We start from the raw sequence: 19,047 nt of genomic DNA, 5'->3' as shown, positions 1-19,047 counted from the left end.
AGGGAAATGTAGTTCTGAGGATGCTGGCAGCATTTAAAAACATATTTGTTTTTAAACCAGTTTGCTCGTTTGTTTGATTCTAATTAAATTTGGTGAATTTTGACCAGTTTGTGGTGTGGCTCCAGATTCAGCTGCACTTCACGTATGCATCCATTTGCTGTTTATTACTGTATGTATTTTGATCCAGATTTTCTTAACATTTTTTTATTACTGGGCTACACAAAAAAGTGGATGGACACATAGCAGCACAAATCATTCATTTTCTGGTGAAGTCTGCGTGTAGCAGCACATTCATATGCTGCTGCTGAAGTGACAGAGCCATGGTGAGGCATCCTTTAACTACTTCATACCTTTTCAATCTGGAAACAATCTTTAACTGTGTTTTATCTATTTATCTATCTATTTATGTATTTTATTTTTGTCTGTATTTTATTGATGTATGTTATTAATGATTTTTTAAATGTTTTATTGAGGAATTTTACTCATGATATTCATGATCACCTCCTCCTCGGTTTATTGGTTGCTGTGAAGTACTTTGTTTTAATTTGTTTGTATGAAAAGCGTTTAAATAAAATAATAAATAAAGTCTGATTGACTGATCTCAACAACCTTTGACTGGCCATGATATCCTACATATCAGATGGCAAAACAACAGTAGTATTACATAAACACAAAGCAAATATGCGGTATGCATATATCTACTGAAAAACATACAGAATATTTATATGACAACACGCACTGCAGCGCCACGCTGGCGTTACGGTGGTACTGCAGGGGTGCTGCGGTTGCCATGGTACAGCGTCAGCGGTACGACTGGCTCCTGAAGGCGTGGACGAAAACAAAATAGTCTCTGGACGCCCCTGACGGTCAGGATTACTCCTTATTCTTGATTTACTGTGGATAATTACAGGGTGGTGCATTTTAAAACTAAACTATTCACAACAAGGGCGGATGACTAACGTTATATCCCCATATATCTAAGTAACGGTTGCTAAGTTAGCTAGCGTCAAAGTTCATGCTAGCTTGCGAGTAGTTAAGCTATGTGGCTAACGTTAGCCGATGGAGTCTAAACAAGGAGCAGGTAAGTGGTTGCTACAAAGATAAACGTAAAGCAGACAAAGTCGGGAGGGTGTAAAGGAGGAAATGCGGCAAACGGACAGGTTGATGCCAGCAGACACAAAGCGGTAAGGCTAAAACGCAACACCCACCTGTTGATAGTAGTTTTTTTGTTGCTATGCTAGCACAGCAAGCTATCAGCAATATGTCAGTCATGTCTCAACGTTAGCTTCCAACAACCCGTTAAAGGCTAATGTTTGCTAATGTCAACAGGCTGAAATGGTGTTACGAGAGTCAACCACTTTTCTCTCTTATCCACGTCTAACTGATAATGCTGCATTTGAGTAAAGGGCCCATTAAGATCTGGTTGCTGGGGTGCTAGCTTCATTTTGTTGCCTTTAGCTACATGGAAGGCAGTCTTGACAACAATGCATCTGTCAACAGCAGACGGTCCATTTTAATCCAATCTGTTCGTGTCACTCACAGCAGGCCGCTGAAGCCAGCATGTTATTCCACTACAGGAAGCCCTTGATAACACTCATCTGTGTGTACATCTGCTTTCACCAGGGAGCTTGTCGCCCGACTGAGTGTACTCTCTTAGCAAATAATCGTTATCAGGAGCCTCCGGAGACAGTCAGACATGAGCTCGATGAAGCAGAAGATGCGATGACACTCCACGGAGATGATGGGGATATAATGTAACCTTTGTGGTAAGTGCTAAATACCGGTTTCTACTGTGCATTTAGGTTTATTTTCCTGTAGATCAGATGTGATATGATGCTTATTCGTCTAATAGTTTATTTAATTCGTGTGAGTAGCACTTCAGTAGTAATTCACATAAGTATCATCACTTTTTTTGTCATCTAAAACATTTGATATTAATATGACTAAACTGTATTTTTAATGTGTTTTTCTTACTAATTATTAGAGGTATAGCAGTAGGCCTAAATGACATGACATGATTTACTGTTAAAGTCTCTGCATGAAATGAATTAGGTATAATTAAACATTTACAACTGAAAAACAAAAGAAAAAACAGGTTTTCAAAAACAGTCTGGTGTTCAGGTGTAGGACATTTCTGCCCTGCTTGACCTGCAATCATGCCCTTTTCTATTTATGCTGATGATGCTGCTGCTGGTGTGTGTACTGCTGTTCCCATAGATACGTGTCCATCAAGTGATTCTGTTATTGTCAGGGTTGATGAAAGCGCAAGATGACTGCACGACCTTGTCATTAACACAATTATTAAAGAGCGCAGAGGCCCCTCAGTAATAATCAAGTGACTCAAGGTTGTCTGATCCCTTACAAACAATGGCAAATAATATCTGGAGGCGCTGGATATTTGTGTTTAGTTTTTTTGTTTTTGTTTTGTGTGTCAAATGTGTCGAGATGAAGGATAATTGACTAATCTAGAAAAACTAAAAATACGTACCATTTAGGCTAGCAATATAAAGACTAACATCATGGTAGATACATATACAATCAACAAGAAAATAATAGTAGTATATGGAAAACCATGCAGCAATATATACAACATATATTGGTGGTGCAATCTATCACAAATATGCAACAACATGTCTACATCAACAGAATTAAAGTATCAGATTAGAACACCTGAACACTTTACATTTACTTTATATTTTTCTCCTCTTTTTCTGTATTTTATATGCAAATGTTATTGTAGTCAAAGATAAGATAAGTCCAGTCACCTGGACAGATGGGGGCAGTCAAGCATTTTGTATGTAGCAGCAGCAGTGGTGTGGACTAGTGATATCATACATCATTCAGCCTCATGGAAAATTCCACCTCATGTGTGTTGTCGCTTAGTGACCGAGGCAGACAATACGGAAAACCTGAGAGAAACCCGTTGGCCTAGCTTCTTATTACTGTTTTGAATGAACTCTGAGACTTTCATCTTGGTTGCTTAATACCAACAATGATGTCAGTTTATCAGGGGACTTTTAATGTAAGTCTGTTAAATCAGGTAAGGTACATTCTGTGCAAGTAAGTCTGTGTTATTGTTAAACCGTAACTCATAAAAAAGCTTCTCACTTCTTCCTCAATTTTTGTGTTTAAATCCAACGCAGCGTTTGTTTTCAAAGTGACAACATGGAATCGGAAAACAAAACTGACCCTTATGAAGACAACCGGGATGTTAATCAAAGTCGCCAGTCACTGCGGAGCACAAGGAAAGATTCTTGTGACTCGTCCGTCCAAAAACACAAAAAGAGCAACTGGGACAAGATCGGGGATGAGGAAGAAAAGGAAGACGTCGCTGAGGGTAGATCGAAAACAAGAACGTGGCGTTCTGATCCGGATCGGGACCAGATATCAGATGGAGAGGGACGGAGAAGTAGTCACTCTTATTACTCTGAGGATTATGAGAATGAGTCTCCTTCAGACAGATCGCTCTCACCCTACTCCCAGTCCCGGACTCCATCTCCAACGCCTCAGAGGGGGATCAGGGCAAAGAAGACTTCCAACAGCCCCTTTTTTAAGACAGGTATGTAATGAAGGATGTGTGAATAGACAGATAAATACAATTTATCTTAATCCCTTCCTTTTAAATTCCCTGTACTGTCCAGATGATGGCAGTGTAAGGCAGATTTTAACATGGTCATTAAGATTGGATTAAGATTTTTATAAGCAGTTTTGTACCTTGAATTTGTCTTCCACACTTAATATGTTTTAATTAAAGTTTTTCTTCTTTTTTTTCAAATTAATTGGTATTCACCTCTCCAGGTGCACTTATCCATGTAAAAGTGTTTATTGTCATTACTTTGAAATTATTTCAACATCATGTGTGTTCCTCTACCTTGCAGGCGGTGTGGGGCGTCGGGGTGTGTCTCGCCCACAACGTCCAGGTGGCCAACCCCTGACCCAGCAGCAACGCAGGGGAGTGCGTTCGCAAAGCAAGGAGTCCACACCCCCTAAAGACTTGGACCTGGTCACCAAGAGGATGCTCTCAGCCCGCCTGCTAAAGATCAATGAATTGCGCAACTCACTTGCTGAGCTGCAACAGCGCACTGACGAGCTGCAGAAGGAGAATCGAGTTCTCAGACAGGTATGCCTAACTATCTAGTTAAGTTTAAAGCCAATCACATGGTCTTTTTCCTTCAGATTCTTTGAAACAACTGTGGCATCCTAAAGTGGAATAACTGCTTTTCCACACTGCAGCTTCAGGTGCGTCAAGAGAAAGCCCTGCAGCGCTACGACGACACCGAGAGCGAGATCTCTCAGCTACTGGCGCGCCACTCCAATGAAACCCAAGTGCTGCGTGAGCGGCTGAGGCGCACTCAAGAGCGGGAACGGGCAGCCGAGCGACGGTTGAAGGACAGTGAGGAGCAGCTGCAAAGGAGTCGGACGACCATAGCGCGGCTGAAGAAGCTGGTCGACCAGCGAGAGTTGGCCACCAGAGACGAGCTAAGCAGCAGGCTGGAGGAAGAGAAGACACGGGCCCAAGAGGCAGAACGAAAGATCAAAGTAAATTAATTTTGGATTCCTTCTATTTATCAGAAAACTCAATTCCTACAATAGACTATTCCTGCACATGATCTTTCCTCTGAACTTTTTGAGATGTAGCTTATACATTTGATTTAACAAATGATAGATGTGTAGTTTACAAGGCTGTTCCATAGCTAGCTTAACACTTGCAAGTCGTAAGCTATACACACACTCATTTGTGTCAAATTTGTGTACATGTATTCTGGCATCCATAAAGCAAATTATTTGGAAAGTGCAATCATTGTCCTGTGTGTGTTTGAAGGAGCTGGAGCGTGGCATGGAGCTGAGCAACAGCAGTTACCAGAGGCAGCTGGCTGCAGAGAGGAAGAAGACCGTGGGCGCCCAGGAGGAGATCAGGACTCTGCAGGAAGAACTGGATCGACTGACCAATAAACTCAAGGTCCATATATATATATATAATGATTTACGTGATGATATGTTGTCTAACATTCCTGCATTAAAAAGACTATACTTTTTAAAAATACATTTTGCTGAGTTGTGTACTCAGATTATCCCAAATCAGTAATTGAATTTAGCAATTTGATGATTTAATTCATTATCAGGAGAAGGAGAGAGAACTAGATGCCAAGAACATCTATGCCAACCGCATGATGAAACCATCACTAAGAAAAGATGCTGACAGTGGCACAAAGCGGAAAGGTAAGGCCTTACTATTGGTGCCTGTTCATAATTTATGTGCTGTGTATACTTCCTGGCCATGGTTTGGACTTTTATATATAATCTCTCACCTATAGTCCCCAGCAGGAACAGCGCCAAGACAGCACAGACGACAGACAGGCCGTCTAGTCTGGATTTCCCCACACCTCCACCTGCCATCACCGATGCAAACGGATACAGTGAACAGGCACCTGATGAATACCTGTCACTCAAGGTACAGAGAAGCAACTGTACTTTACTTTACCTCCTCATCCACACTTCCTCCTCTCTCATTGTTACTCACGCCTCTTTGTCTCAAACAATTTATGTCGAAAGGAGCGTAACCAAGAGGACAGACGGGCAGAAACAGAAGACGGGTATCTAAAGTGGGAACAGCAGAAGATGACAGATGGGGAGAAAGAAAGAGACAAGGAAAACGAAGCGGTGAAGGAGAACAAGGAGAAACCACAACTCAACCAGGAGCTAAATGTGCTTGAGGAGAAGGCAAAAAGACTCAGAAATGGTAAGATAAACAGAGAGTATACATACATATAGAAATTAGTAAAAGGCATAAAAAAGTAATGGCTTTATGTTCTGTCCACAGGCCGGGAGAAACAGAAGGAGGAAGAAGACAGAAAGAGGACAAGTTCCTTGTTAAACCAGGAGGAAGAGAATAACAGGAAGCCTGGCCATGTCTTGGAAGAGGTGAGGAAGTGGAACCACGATGCTCTGACCAGTCAGCAAGCAGCAGAGGAGGCGCATCGCAAAAAGGAAAAACTGCTGGCTAAGATGCTTGAAATAGACCGTCAGAACCACGGAGCCCAGGACACCGTGTCTTCTGAGTCCAATAAGAGCCCCAGTAACCAATCTTCTCCTCGTCTTCCCGAGCAGAGGAACTCTTCCATTTTTAACCTGACAGAATCAGAAGAATCGGCCAGTTTGCACACCGGTGCTGGAAGGAGAAGATCAGGAACAGAGGGTGGAGCTGTTGCAACAGGACTGGGGAGGAGAGCGCTACGGTCCCAGATCTCCACTGACGACATGGCATTCGGAAGCTACGCGCCTTCTTTCGGAAATTCAGCCTCCCGCGGTTCTTCAGGCTTCCCTCCGCCTCCGCCTCCGCCCACAGAGGACAGGGACTCTGCGTTAGAAGCTATAGGTGTTTTTAGCCTCAGAGGGCTGGGGACGGAGAAAGAAAAGGAGGCGGAAAGAGGAGTGGGGAAGGACAGGAAGTCTAGCCTCATGCAACAGCTATTTGGTGCCCTGGCCACACCTGCTGGTGATAGTCTTAGCACCTCCAATACGATGGAGATCCTGAACAGTCCTCCATCTAGCAATGGAGTGCGTTCTAGAAGGGGAGAACTGCTCAGCTACAACTCAGGGTCTTCCACTCCTCCTGCATCCTCTCTGAACACCCTACAGGTCGCAGACAGCAGACCTTCCATCCGTGCCATCAACTCATTCGATGATGACATAGAGGAACTGACTTTATGAAATTAAATTATATTTAAAGACATTAATCTCATAAAGAGATTGCGTGATGAACATGGTTTATGAATTCTAAGTGATAAATTATTAAACTTGTGTTGCTGTCTTTTAAATGTTTCATCATGTAGGACATTAATTTGAAGTGACTGCGATGCATTCAGGTGCATGTGGTGTCGACACGGATGATAGATAGTTGTCCGTGTTGCTGTAACTGGTAATACAGAAATATTTAACCTTTGATCTGTTTTAATGGTAGTTGAACTCAGAAGTGTTGTGTCGACTGTGGCTTGTAATGGTTTGCACTTGTTAAATTTGAAAAGGTTCCTCAGGTTGCTTTCCAGTTTTTGTGGTAGAATATGGCTGGTAGTTTATCTTTCAGAAGAAGGATAGCGAGGTCGCAACATTAAACCCCATAATATATATCCAATTTATAATGGTGCAAGCATTACATTCACTCTGGCAGCAAGTCACATTTCTTTGCGTTGGATATTTTAGCGCTTTGCCATATTTGTTTAGTAATAATACTTTTGAATCCTGCTTTTCTTCAGGTATCAGTATTTGAGTAGGTTTTATTCCACATTTGGGTGATTGATGCTATAAGAATGTGCAACATGTGGAATGTATGACGAAGCAATATGACAATCAAACATCAGTTGCTGAATGTCTGAAAAGTATGTAAAACGGGTTATTTTTTAAAAACATTTATAATAAAACTTAATTGTCAAGGTTCTGATTAAGTGTGACATTACAAGGGAAACATTAAGTTTTTTATATATATATATATATATATATATATATATATACATATATATATATATATATATATATATATATATATAGATATATATATATATACACATACACATATATATATATATATATATATATATATATATATATATATATATATATATATATATATATATATATATATATATATATATACATATATATATATATATACATATATATATATATATACATATATATATATATATACATATATATATATATATACATATATATTATATATATACATATATATATATATATAATATATTATATATATATATATACATATATATATATATACATGCACTGATACCACTCACAGCAGACATTCGACACTGAAACAAACAACCAAGATACAAACTATGGAGAAATTAATTGACAAAATTCTCTATTTTTATCTGCAGCTTGTCTGTATTTTTTTGTTCTGTTCTTATCGACTCACGGCATCTTCTAACCTGGCACAAGGCTGATGTGCATCAGGGAGCTGTAAAATAGTTAGATTTTTTGTAGATATGTCCATTTTTGAAGAGCTCTTTGTATTTATTCTAGCAGAATTCATTATTATTACTTTCATAAGAGATTTAAATGTGTAACCAGTGAATACTTTGTGGTTTAATCAGCCTGCATTTTGGAATTTTTCACATTTTCTACTTATTGTTCCAGTTGTGTTGTCTGAATAAAGTTAATGTGTTGTATTTTGGCTTGAATGAAAATAAATGAGAGTGAGAGTGAAGCTGTTGCTCGGTGACCGGTCTGTGCTGCGCCCTCATTAATATTCATGCGACGGGAAGTCTGATAGGGATTCCTGGGGCGTCTCCCGGCAACCAGAACCTGACGCAGCCGCTCCGCCCCGCCCCCTCCTCGCGGTAGCTCCCCTGCTCAAAAACAAGCGGACCGCGGAGCCGCTGAGGGACAGACAGACAGATACGGGAGCTGGTATCGTGATGGTCGTCGGACTGATGCGGCTGCTCGGCTTCAGGCGTCGCTGACTACAAGTATGGACTCCAGCAGCTTGAAGTCTCACAAGGTAGACGAGCCGCACGCAGTTTTAAATGACGCAGGTAGAGTCTCACCTGTCAGCAGGAGGAGGTTAAAAATGAACCTCTAAGCGCGCGCCAGCATCACTCGGGTTATCCGTGCGTGACGTTAAATTGAACGTTAGCCTTAATCATTTTTACACAGAATTCTTGCTAGGCTATGACTTAAAGACACCAGTGTGGACTACAAGGTGTTGGCCTTATGTTAGAAACCTTTGCTAAATTAACAAAAAGTATTACATTGGTTAACCTGAGCACAACTTTATATTCTGACATGTCCCCTCACATGGGCTGAAGTTACATTGTTGTTACTACATAAATGATAGAGTAGCAAGGTAACAGGCTTTTATTGTTTGTGTTTTTATTACCCTTGATTAGTGAATAAAGAAAGAAACATTTTTGAATTCTTGACTTGGTAGTGAGAAGTAAATAGGTACATTAACTGGAGTACTGTAGCTTACTTAAGTATAGGTTTAATCAATTAAAATAAAACTATATATAGTGTCTTTTAACTTGTTTTGACTCTAGGATGCTAAGGTGAAGAGACTGCAGATGAAAGCTAGACATTCAGCAAACTCTGTTAGTGTTGTATAAAGTAACTAAAAGTCATAGGCTACTTGATTGAAAGTAAAGTTATCGTCTTAAAATACTTCCTCGGTGAAGGTGAAAGTCACTCATACAAATAGGACTTGAGTAAAAGTATTGAAGTTTCTAATATTAAATGTACTTAGTATTGAACGAACAAGTAAATGTAGATTAGACATGTATGTGTGTAATGTATCCTCTGGGTTCAGCAGTTTTCCAATGATTGGAATCAGGTTTTTCCTTTCAAATGTCATTAAAAGAAGTTAATTCAAACATGCACTCGTTTGGCTCTGATGCAGCATGTAATCTGGAAGGTTACCAGGAACTTAAATTATTAAATTAATGTATTCGTGTCAGTATTTGTCTCCAAAATGTAGTGGAGGGAAAGTATAAAAGACCAGAAAATGGAAATACTTGGGTACCTGGTTAACATACACAGTCCCTGTTCAAAAATAAAGAAATTGAAATGTATGATCAACAAATAAATTATGATGTATTATTATGGATAAAGATACAACTTTGACTAATACAACTAAATCAATAAAGAAGTCCCACCTATGTACACATTAGTGCAATAATCATTCTAATTTGGGGCATTTTGTATAATAAGTACTTTTACTTTTTGTTTCTTGAAAACATTTTTTGACGCTAATAGTGTAATTTCACTTAACCTTTTATGTAGGACTTTCTCTTGTATTAGTATCTCTACCAAGTTTGCTACTTTTACCTAATTAAAATATGGAAGTACTTTCTCAGGCACAGCAGTTTCTTTACTCAGTGTCTGCATGTGTAATAGTATCAAAGTAGTACTTTAGGTATATTATGATTTAATTAAAGCAGTATCTTATCCTCTGTAAATGGGATTTTTCTTCCATCTTCCATCTTTCGGAACATAAACAACCATTAACGAACACCTGTCGCTGCTGATATCCATTATAGCTTTTTTCTTACTTACTTCTTATTTACTTAGGTTTTTACTGTGGTATAATTTGAACCACAGGCTGTTTTATTGAGTTTCTGTTGCCATAACAAAGGAGTCCAATATGCCACAGTAATTGGGTGTTTCCTTGTATGAATAGCTTTTGTGTTCTGCAGCTCATCTCTTTGAATCGACTTTTGAGCCTGTTGATGGTTTCTATGGATAGTAATGCTCATGTTCTCATATACAGCACTGTGTATCAGTACATAACCCCCCCTCCATCTTGAAATTTAACACCTTTGAATGGAAGTGACTCAGAGGTGTGTTGCGTTATAGATTGGAGAGATTAACACTAAAGCCGGATTCGTTATTCTGCAGACGTGTTTGTTATGTAGACTTGCCTTCATGTTCCAGTTAGGAGAGCCAGACTTCATAAGCCAGACCAGGTTTTGGCGTCTTATAATCCAACACCACCGAATAACTTATACCGATTTGGCATTACCTCATCTGAATGTTGCTGAGTGGTCAAATCCTAGTGCCTTGAAACCAGAAGAATGTATGGGTGATGTTTGGTGATATGCCAGTTGGATGATGGGGATAAACGGTCTCTTTCATCCCAAGATTTGTCAGGGTTTGTGCATTTGATATTCAGGATGTAAATTTTGGCTCCCTTTAGAGAAATATTTCCTGCTGGTCTATTCAGAAGTGGCTGAGGTCACGCTGAGGTTAAGTGCCTCTTGAATGATGGAGGAGGCTGGTTTTGGGGCTTTTGCTGTTATGATTTTAAACACTTTAATTCTGCATAGTTGTCATCACAGTTCATTATATTTAATCAAATATTTGCACACTCACTTTTCCTCACCTTTTTCTAAAACTCTTTGCTCTGCAGTTCCTGTTCACAGTGTAAATCACTACTGTCCTGGAGATACAGTGTCTTTACAAACTCTTTAAAAATGCATGTGGTATGGATTTTCACCCTCCTTCATTGGTCTCCTGTAACAATTTGGTCTCCAGAGAAACACACTGATTCCTTTATAGAATAAGGAGCAGATCCATTCCCACAAGTCAGCTATTCTTCACAGCGAGAGGTCTATTTTACCTTGCAGAACGACCAAGCCTATCATTAGATACAATGACTTCACTGCTGGTCTGCTGTGCCCATTATGGAATAACTGAGCGCTAACCACTTATTGAGTGCTTGGATACTGTGTAAGAGGACACTGGGCTTAAAGTCTCCCGTAGCTGCAGCTGTTATTATGTGTGTGTTTGCTATATCATCTAAGAGGCTGTATTAAAGATGTAGTTTGTGACTTTATTTATTTAGTCAAGTCTTTCCTGTTGGCCTCTATCGTCACCCAGATGTATCTAGCTGGGTGGACAAAAAAATACTGGTTCATTATCACCAGATGAAGAATCCCACTAACTTTACTAATTTACCTACTTCAGGGTACTAAAAAATACCCACCCAGCCACAGTCCGTTCACCCTGCTGCTGTCTGGCAAAAGATACAGACTATCTGCTGCCGTACCACCAGACTATGGAGCAGCTTCTTTCCTCAGGCTGTGAGACTCCTGATCTCTCACTCACCTATACAAAAGTTTGTTTCGTTGTACAACCTTTTAATCTATCTAATTTTCCTCTGTAAGCTTAGCACAACCGTGACACGGTTTTAAGTTAAAAATCTTGATAATTATTGGAATGATTGTGTGAAACTTGATAAAAACAAATGTTTATGTTTGTTTATGAACCAATGTATCTGCAAAACTGATGACATTGCCTTCAGCCCCGGCCATACAATGTATTCAGTGCTAATTAGCAGATGTAGCCATGCTAACACACTATGATGGTCACTGTGACTGTCCTTGCCAGCATGCCTATATTAGCATTTAACTGAACGCAGTGATAAAAATGCACAAAATGCGTTTTTTGTTGAAAAAATACAGGTGAACACGTCTTATGAGAGCCACTTAAATATGCATGATGTTATGGAACCTTTAAGTAATTTGTGAAACATGTATTATCATGACATATGTTTTTAGCTGAAAAAAAAGGGCTTCCTGTAAAAGAGCAACACTATCAGCCATCGTGTCCCACCGCCAGTCGTCTGACACCTCAGGTCGGAGAAGCCCTGAGGACAGGAGGCGTAAAATTGCTGATTCATTGACAGTCCCGGTGTTGTTGCTATGGAAACAATTTGTTCCTGTTAAATGGAAATCCTGTAGGTGTGTACCCCTCAGCATGTCTGTGTTATTAGATATGTGAGAAGCCAAATGCTCAATCTAAATCGGTTTACAGGAGGAATGAGAATACAGACCTTTTACTTTCAATTCAGTCTCTCGAGATTAAATCTATCCTGTTACACAACTGAGCCTGAGTCACGACAAAGTTGAGGTGTAGCCTTTTTGTCATATGCCACGTTAATTTTATCTCCTTTCATTGTAATATGATGGCTGGTGATACAGTCAGAAGATGTTTCCTAACTTACGTCATCTCTTCTCTACAGCTTTAAAGATCACCTGCCTTCAAAACTCTGCTGGATCCATCAGAAGTCCCTTGATAATCAACTTTGCTGACAAAGAGCAGAGAAAGCGGATGCAGAAAGGACATGATCACATCACTGCGAGGCCACCAATGAAGAACAGATATCTATTTTTATTCTGAGACATTTTTAGGGAGCTTTTTCTCTTTACTACATTAAAGATGGACGTACCCTCCGCTCCTCAAATCATGGTGGACCCAGCTTGTGTCCTCGAGGTAGCAGAATGTGGGGAAGACATGGATTTGCCAACAGATGACCATCTCATGAACTTAAAGGCCTTGACTGAGAAATTAAGACTGGAGACCAGGAGGCCTTCTTACCTGGAGTGGAAAGCCCGGCTTGAGACGGAAAGCTTCAGGGAGACAGGAAGTGGAAAAGGCCCGATCGACGTTGAGCCTGAAGGGAAAGCAGTCACACCCAAAGGGACGGTAGTGAACTCTCAGAGGATTCAGTGCAAGTTGCCCTCGGGCGTACTGAAAGGATTTGGGAACATCGATGAAGCTCTCAGTTGGCTGAGGAGAGAACTGGTGAGACATTGCTTAAATTCGAAAACAAATGTATCATTTGTATCATCTATCTTTGGATAATGGAGATTTTACTATAAGTTATAAGTTTTACTATAAGAGTGGGATCTCTGATATAGTTTGTTTTGTTTTGTACATGCAGCCATTGGCAGGCCCTATTTCAGTCAGATACTTGAGATTCAAGGACACACTTTGAATCACACTTTTGATTTGAAGAGCTTTTTAATTTTGCAGTTAAAAGCCAGATTGGGAAATTACTTCCTGCTACTTAGCTAATTAGAATGAAACAATGGATACCATGTCCAATTACTGGCCAGAAGAATCCCATTCACATCATTGAGTGAGATTGATTGGGACTCAGGCAATTGCATCAGACTGCATCTGTTTCACAGTTTCTGCAAGTGTAATCACTTTTACTCCGTTCAATTACTCTGCCCACGGTCCATAAGCCTGGACAGAGCACGCAAAGAGGCACCGTCAGAGGCAGAATCATAGCCAAAAGGACAGTGGACAAGAGAGATGAGAATAATCTTTGCACGGAGTTTTGCACAAGGACAGTGGACATGAAAGAGACAAAACAGAGAGCACTTATGATGAGAAACTTGTTTGTCAGTGTCTCACTGTGAGTTTGCTTTTTAGATTTTCTTACACAAGAAGGACCGAATGTATGGACCTCCTGTGAATCTATTAGTTCAAGAACCAAGCGTAAATAGATTGAAACACTGAAGCATGGAACAAAAAATTGTTTGTAGTGGAATAGTTCAACTTTTTGAGAAGTAAGCTTATTTGCTTTGTTGCCAAAGACTAGACGATGAGATCAATACCACTCACATGGCAAAACTGAAGCTAACAATTAGCTTTAAAATTCTTTACACAACTTATTTATTCTCTCGAAAGCGTTCAACCACATCTCATGACCTTCCTCCACAACTGGAGTTGCTCAGGTGTCATGGAGATGGTTTAGTACGTGACATCATATCCAAACATCTGTCATCACATGAATTAAAATTCCTTACTTACATAATGTGCTATCAGTTCAACCGTCTCCACAGCTACTTAACAACTCCATCCACTGAGGAAGGCAATTAGATGTGGTTGAAAGAAAGGTGATTAATCACTAAAGCAGCAAGTTATTTAAGCATCGCTGGTTTCTGTCTATCTCCAACAGACAGACATGCGCCTGCAGGACCAGCACCTGGCCAGGCAGCTCATGCGACTCCGAAGCGACATCAACAAGTTGAAGATAGAGCAGACGTGCCACCTGCACCGACGGATGCTCAATGACGCCACCTTTGGGATTGAAGAGCGGGATGAGCTGTCGGACCTGTTGTGCGAATGTCCAGTCACCCCGGGGTTGGGCCTCTCTGCCCCATTGAGACTCATCGGCGTCACCAAGATGAACATTAACTCTCGCCGTTTCTCGCTCTGCTAGTGGCTTCAGTCAGAGATGCCTAAAAACAAAACAGCCTGTCTAACACTATGTTTGCCCAAGTGCAACATGCCAGCTACGGCCATATGTCAGATAGCAGGGAACTCTTGTGCATTTAGCGCTTGACCACATTGATGTGAGGATGAACCTCGCTGTAAACACTAATTTGCAATCACTGTAATCAAAGGGAGCGATTTAAGTAATGTATACTATTTAGAAAGAATAATTTGAGTGTAGAAGGTACATATAAAGTGTTTTTGCCACTAAACTATAGGGCAGCTATATACAGAAACCTCTCTGTCTTACAACCACAGCCGATTTTAAACCTGTAGGCTGTTGTGACTTGAAACAGAAGAATCGCAGTTTTTAAACTCTGAAGTTGTTTGGTGGGACTTTTGTGGTTTCTGTCTTCAAGCAGAGATTAAAAATGTCAACATATTTTTTTATAATGGCATACATATTATTCCATGTTCCATGTTGTCTTAATCAAAATGTCTCTGCTTTTTAAAAAGGTGCCTTTATATTGATAAATGTACATCATCCATAGTAGTACCATTGCTTTTTTGTAGAATATGAAGAAAATGATTCATTCTTTGTAATGATTTTCAAGTTACCCAAGTTGGTTTTAAATCTGCTTCTTAAGAGTCAGGATGCATGTAACTCTTTGTTAGAGCTTTGCCCTTTTCATGCTCTAATTGTGATCTGAACGTAACTGAGGTGGAATTGTCTGTTTGAAGTAAGAACAAGGTTTAGTTTCATGGATACACATTGAATTACGACCCATCTTGACCAAATTACATGATTATGTGGATCTTGTTATGAGCCTCCTGTAATGATGAGATATGTCATCAGAGGTACCCTTGGCCTTACTACTTTTCTTTGGGCTGTGGGGTCTGCATTTGAAATGTGAGCATAAGAAAGTCAATTACAGTCCCAATGCACAAAACATGCCACAGGATAAAAGGATTTTTAAGGGTTTAAGATGCCCCTCCTTGTGGCCCAGATACACTATAATACAATGTGAATATAATATTTTTCAGGCTTTCTCACACACAAGATCCGTTTTTTCACAACAACAGAGCAAGCATTGAAATGACAAGGTTAACATCAGCATCTACTGCTGAGACCGTCAGACATCATGATAAGGATGTTGAACAAACATAACACTCAGTTCCATTATCTTAGTTTTCAGCATCCCCTAAACAGTGAGGCACAATGCCACCCGGCAAGAAAACTACTATGTCAGCTTGATCTTGTGTTACTAAGCCTTTAATCTACTGGGACATCCTGTACTTTAAAACTGGTTTGACAAAATATGATACCTTAAATGGGTTCTTGTTTGGCCACACTTTTTCAACCTTTAATTTGCTGTCATCACGAGAAAGTCTCATCAGTGGCCTCTCATCAGGGACACAAACAACTGTGTGTGTGAAGTGTCAATCAAGTCTCCCTAAGGACACCTACAGTGTACTTTACTGAATACACTTCTACGCTTTTCCAACTTATGTATATACTCCTTCAGCTGTTCTTAATACAACGTTAAGCCAGCGGGGCAGTTTAGCAGCTGCACTTTTTTCGAGCCATTCAGTTCGGCTCGAAGTACTTTTTGACTCATAGATGTGTCACTGGGATGAATAAAAAAAGAACTTTGTGACAATGTATTAAAGATGCTCAGCAAATAAAATGTAGTTCACTACAGTCAAGAAAAGACACAAAAGAAAAACTAAACACAGTCTGTGTTGTATGGACTGATGTTATAAAGTGCATACAGTATATATACCAACATAATACAGGCAACACAACACTTCCTTAAATTCTCCTTAGTACACCAATGCAGTTAAGGTTTCAGCCATTAGTGAAGCAATGCAGTTCATCTCCTACCTTAACACTATATCTTGCATCCGTCCCTTTGCAACATTTTTACCTATTCATACTCTTTTCAACTTGTATCCATTCAATCACCTTTACAGCTCATAATGCCATGTTTTGGAAAATTAAAAGAATTGGTTATCTCGGCCCCTTTCTTCAAAGGAGCCTCCTTTTTTGTCCCAATGCTTTTGTATTCCCAGCAGGCCGAGCTGTCATCTGTGCACGCTTGCACAGGAACTTATGTAAACAGTTGTGAACAGCCCGGGCTCCCACAGTTCTGGGTATGTGTGAGGACATGAGCATGGAGGTCATGAGCTTGTGCATGTGAGAGTCGCAGTGTGACCCGCTCGCTGATTCCTGTGTCCCTCTCCATCTGGAGGGCCTGAAGTGGCGTGTCATGAATGACTCTGCTGAGCCTGAGATTTTTCATGCATGAGCTCCAGCTTTATGTGAGCTTATCACAGCTGAAAGCCACATCTCCTCTTGACTGAAAGGCTGCCAAAGGGGCCATCACATGTTATTTCTAACAAGCTTCTGGTGACCAAGGTCGTTTAGTTGAATTTTGCTGTTAAATTCAAGTCATTACAATGAAATAGATACTGTGCAGCCAGTGTTCTGTGCAACAGCAATTTCAAGAAAAGTGAAAAGAAAGTGTACTGGTTGCTTGTTTAGATTGTGGTGCTGCCCAACGGCTGTCCCTGGAGATTTGCTATTTTATTAATTTCATGCCTAACCCATCTCATTTGCATGACAAAATGACTTGACAGGCATAAAATCAGATGTTGTCTCTGCTGCTGAAGCATGAAGACCAGAGACTGTATCAAAGGCCACAGTCCTGATGCAAAAACATTAGGCACCATGTTCAGACCATAGACCTCAGCATGGACCAGCTGGTTCAAGTCCAGCAGACCGGTCAAAAAGGAGATGGACTGGTGGCTGGAGAGGTTTCCAACGACAGTTCTTCTGTCTCAGATCGCTAGCATGTGTGTACGTATGACTTTCTTCAAGGGGAGAAGTACTTATTATCATGCATTTCTTAAATATTTTATAGAAAAGTTGCACAGAAGAATTAGTAAGACAGACAAGCAGCCGTCCACAAGAGGAGGAAGTTGATTGTGAAAAAGCAGAAAAAGAATCAGGTGGTGACTCTGAAAGTGAGGAGAGCAGTGATGAGTCTGAGGCACGATGATTAAAGCAACCTAATGTAGAAATTGGCATTTTATGCAATTTGGCACCCCCCACACACTCTGAGTGCAACACCTCTGTCGTAAACACAAATCCCAGGTCTGTCACAGTTTTTCAAACGTAATCCAGGTGCTAGCAACAAACAAAACTCGTGACATCATAGCAATGTTAAGTGTCGAAGTGAACGTGTATGTAACGCTGTGATCATCGCCTCTCACTTAAGTTACACACACTGTAGTACAAGACACTGTACCTTCAAAATGGTTTTGGGGATGTTATTTTAAGGTTAATAAAAGAACTATTTCATGTTGCTTTCAGATGGGATCCTGTCAGTTAACTGCTATTTTTACCTTTTGTCTACGAGATCTTTTTTTTTTTTTTCTCTGATGTTCACGGCTGGGAATGTAGCTGCCGTCCTGTTCCAGGAATATAACACATGTAACACCACAGTTCCGCACTGCTCGAAGTGACTGAGCTGCAAACTCGAGCGTGAACGGCCGACAGCAACATCACCAAGGTGAACCGCGGGGTGAGACTGGCGAGAATCCCAGACTGCATCTCACGCCGAGCCTTTGTGTAGCACCGTCTGAGTGCATCCCATCTGAGGAAAAGATCTACTGTAAGGACTGGGCCGTCTGCACACCTGACCACCGCATTACAAAGAAGAAAATCATTAATAATGACTAGCTGGTTATTTTGCATATTGACTCTTTTTTGGATGCTGACCCGGATGATGTCATGACAGAATGAACGTTCGACGGGCGGCAACACTCTCTGGTTTTAATGGTGTGGAAAAGGAGCTAAATCAGACTGTTTTTGTTGGAGGAGGAAGGCACGTTGCCTCAGACTCATGAGTCTTTAAGCTTTACCACACAATTAAACCCCTGGAGCGTCGAGACGTAGATTCTGACTGTGTCGGTTGTTGGAAAAATAGATTTATAAGGTCAGAGGGACATTTGGATCAGCTCCTGGACACATATTTAACATGTCCAGGAGCTAAAAATAACTTTAAAAGCATGGCTTTCTATGTGGGATATTTGGGGAAAAGCCCCTTTCTTGCAGATTCCTTTCCATTTTGCATCAGGCTGTGTGTGTCTGTGTAAGATCTGGTTGGTGGAGGACTGTTTTTACACTATATATTCGAAGAAATATGTGTTTTTGAATTTGTAACGACAAACTAATTTGATAAGCTTTCTTTTTTTTTAGCAGCGTGGGGGAATTGTTTAGTACATTTCATTGCACAGTGTACTGTACGTGACAAAGAACCTTGAACCAGAAACAAGCTGTAAACACAAAATTTTTTTTTTATTTTATTAAATCATTTTTTGGTATCATTGCGTAGGTTTAAGGGTTTTATGTAGCTGAATGTAATTTCAAATTATTTGGATTTTGACTCAATGTTATTTTAAGGGACAGTTACCCCTTATAAGGTTGATTGATTGATTGATATGTCGACCTCATTA

General features: G+C 40.2%; 2 protein-coding genes across 4 annotated transcripts; both read left to right on the top strand.

The window, feature by feature from the left end:
* Window positions 1–89: 89 nt before the first annotated feature.
* On the top strand, window positions 90–7,430 carry lca5 (lebercilin LCA5). Of its 3 annotated transcripts, none has more exons than XM_030406196.1 (10): window positions 90–323; window positions 1,624–1,766; window positions 3,144–3,559; window positions 3,879–4,120; window positions 4,234–4,539; window positions 4,823–4,960; window positions 5,124–5,220; window positions 5,316–5,452; window positions 5,554–5,740; window positions 5,822–7,430. In XM_030406196.1, exons 3-10 carry the CDS (start codon window positions 3,166–3,168, stop codon window positions 6,709–6,711), a joined length of 2,391 nt encoding a protein of 796 aa, XP_030262056.1. In that variant the 5' UTR covers window positions 90–323; window positions 1,624–1,766; window positions 3,144–3,165; the 3' UTR covers window positions 6,712–7,430. The 3 variants fall into 3 exon arrangements, with proteins under 3 accessions (XP_030262056.1, XP_030262055.1, XP_030262057.1); XM_030406195.1 differs by lacking the exon at window positions 90–323 and adding an exon at window positions 724–866; XM_030406197.1 differs by lacking the exon at window positions 90–323 and adding an exon at window positions 873–1,184.
* An 873-nt stretch (window positions 7,431–8,303) lies between these two features.
* On the top strand, window positions 8,304–17,901 carry fam167ab (family with sequence similarity 167 member Ab). Its single transcript, XM_030404433.1, has 3 exons — window positions 8,304–8,524; window positions 12,542–13,104; window positions 14,270–17,901. Exons 2-3 carry the CDS (start codon window positions 12,739–12,741, stop codon window positions 14,531–14,533), a joined length of 630 nt encoding a protein of 209 aa, XP_030260293.1. The 5' UTR covers window positions 8,304–8,524; window positions 12,542–12,738; the 3' UTR covers window positions 14,534–17,901.
* The last annotated feature ends 1,146 nt before the right edge of the window (window positions 17,902–19,047 follow it).

The sequence above is a fragment of the Sparus aurata genome, chromosome 22 (assembly GCF_900880675.1).
Source record: "Sparus aurata chromosome 22, fSpaAur1.1, whole genome shotgun sequence".
NCBI classification, from domain to species: Eukaryota; Metazoa; Chordata; class Actinopteri; order Spariformes; family Sparidae; genus Sparus; species Sparus aurata.
This window is presented reverse-complemented; position numbering and strand designations above follow the sequence as displayed.

What these genes read in the sequence shown, in the direction of transcription:
- fam167ab (XM_030404433.1), top strand. Translation starts at nt 12,739, where the DNA reads ATGGACGTACCCTCCGCTCCTCAAATCATGGTGGACCCAGCTTGTGTC. An exon ending in GTTGGCTGAGGAGAGAACTG is followed by an intron (nt 13,105 to 14,269) that starts GTGAGACATTGC and finishes TATCTCCAACAG; the next exon opens with ACAGACATGCGCCTGCAGGA.
- lca5 (XM_030406196.1), top strand. Translation starts at nt 3,166, where the DNA reads ATGGAATCGGAAAACAAAACTGACCCTTATGAAGACAACCGGGATGTT. An exon ending in GACTGACCAATAAACTCAAG is followed by an intron (nt 4,961 to 5,123) that starts GTCCATATATAT and finishes ATTCATTATCAG; the next exon opens with GAGAAGGAGAGAGAACTAGA. An exon ending in ATGAATACCTGTCACTCAAG is followed by an intron (nt 5,453 to 5,553) that starts GTACAGAGAAGC and finishes TTATGTCGAAAG; the next exon opens with GAGCGTAACCAAGAGGACAG.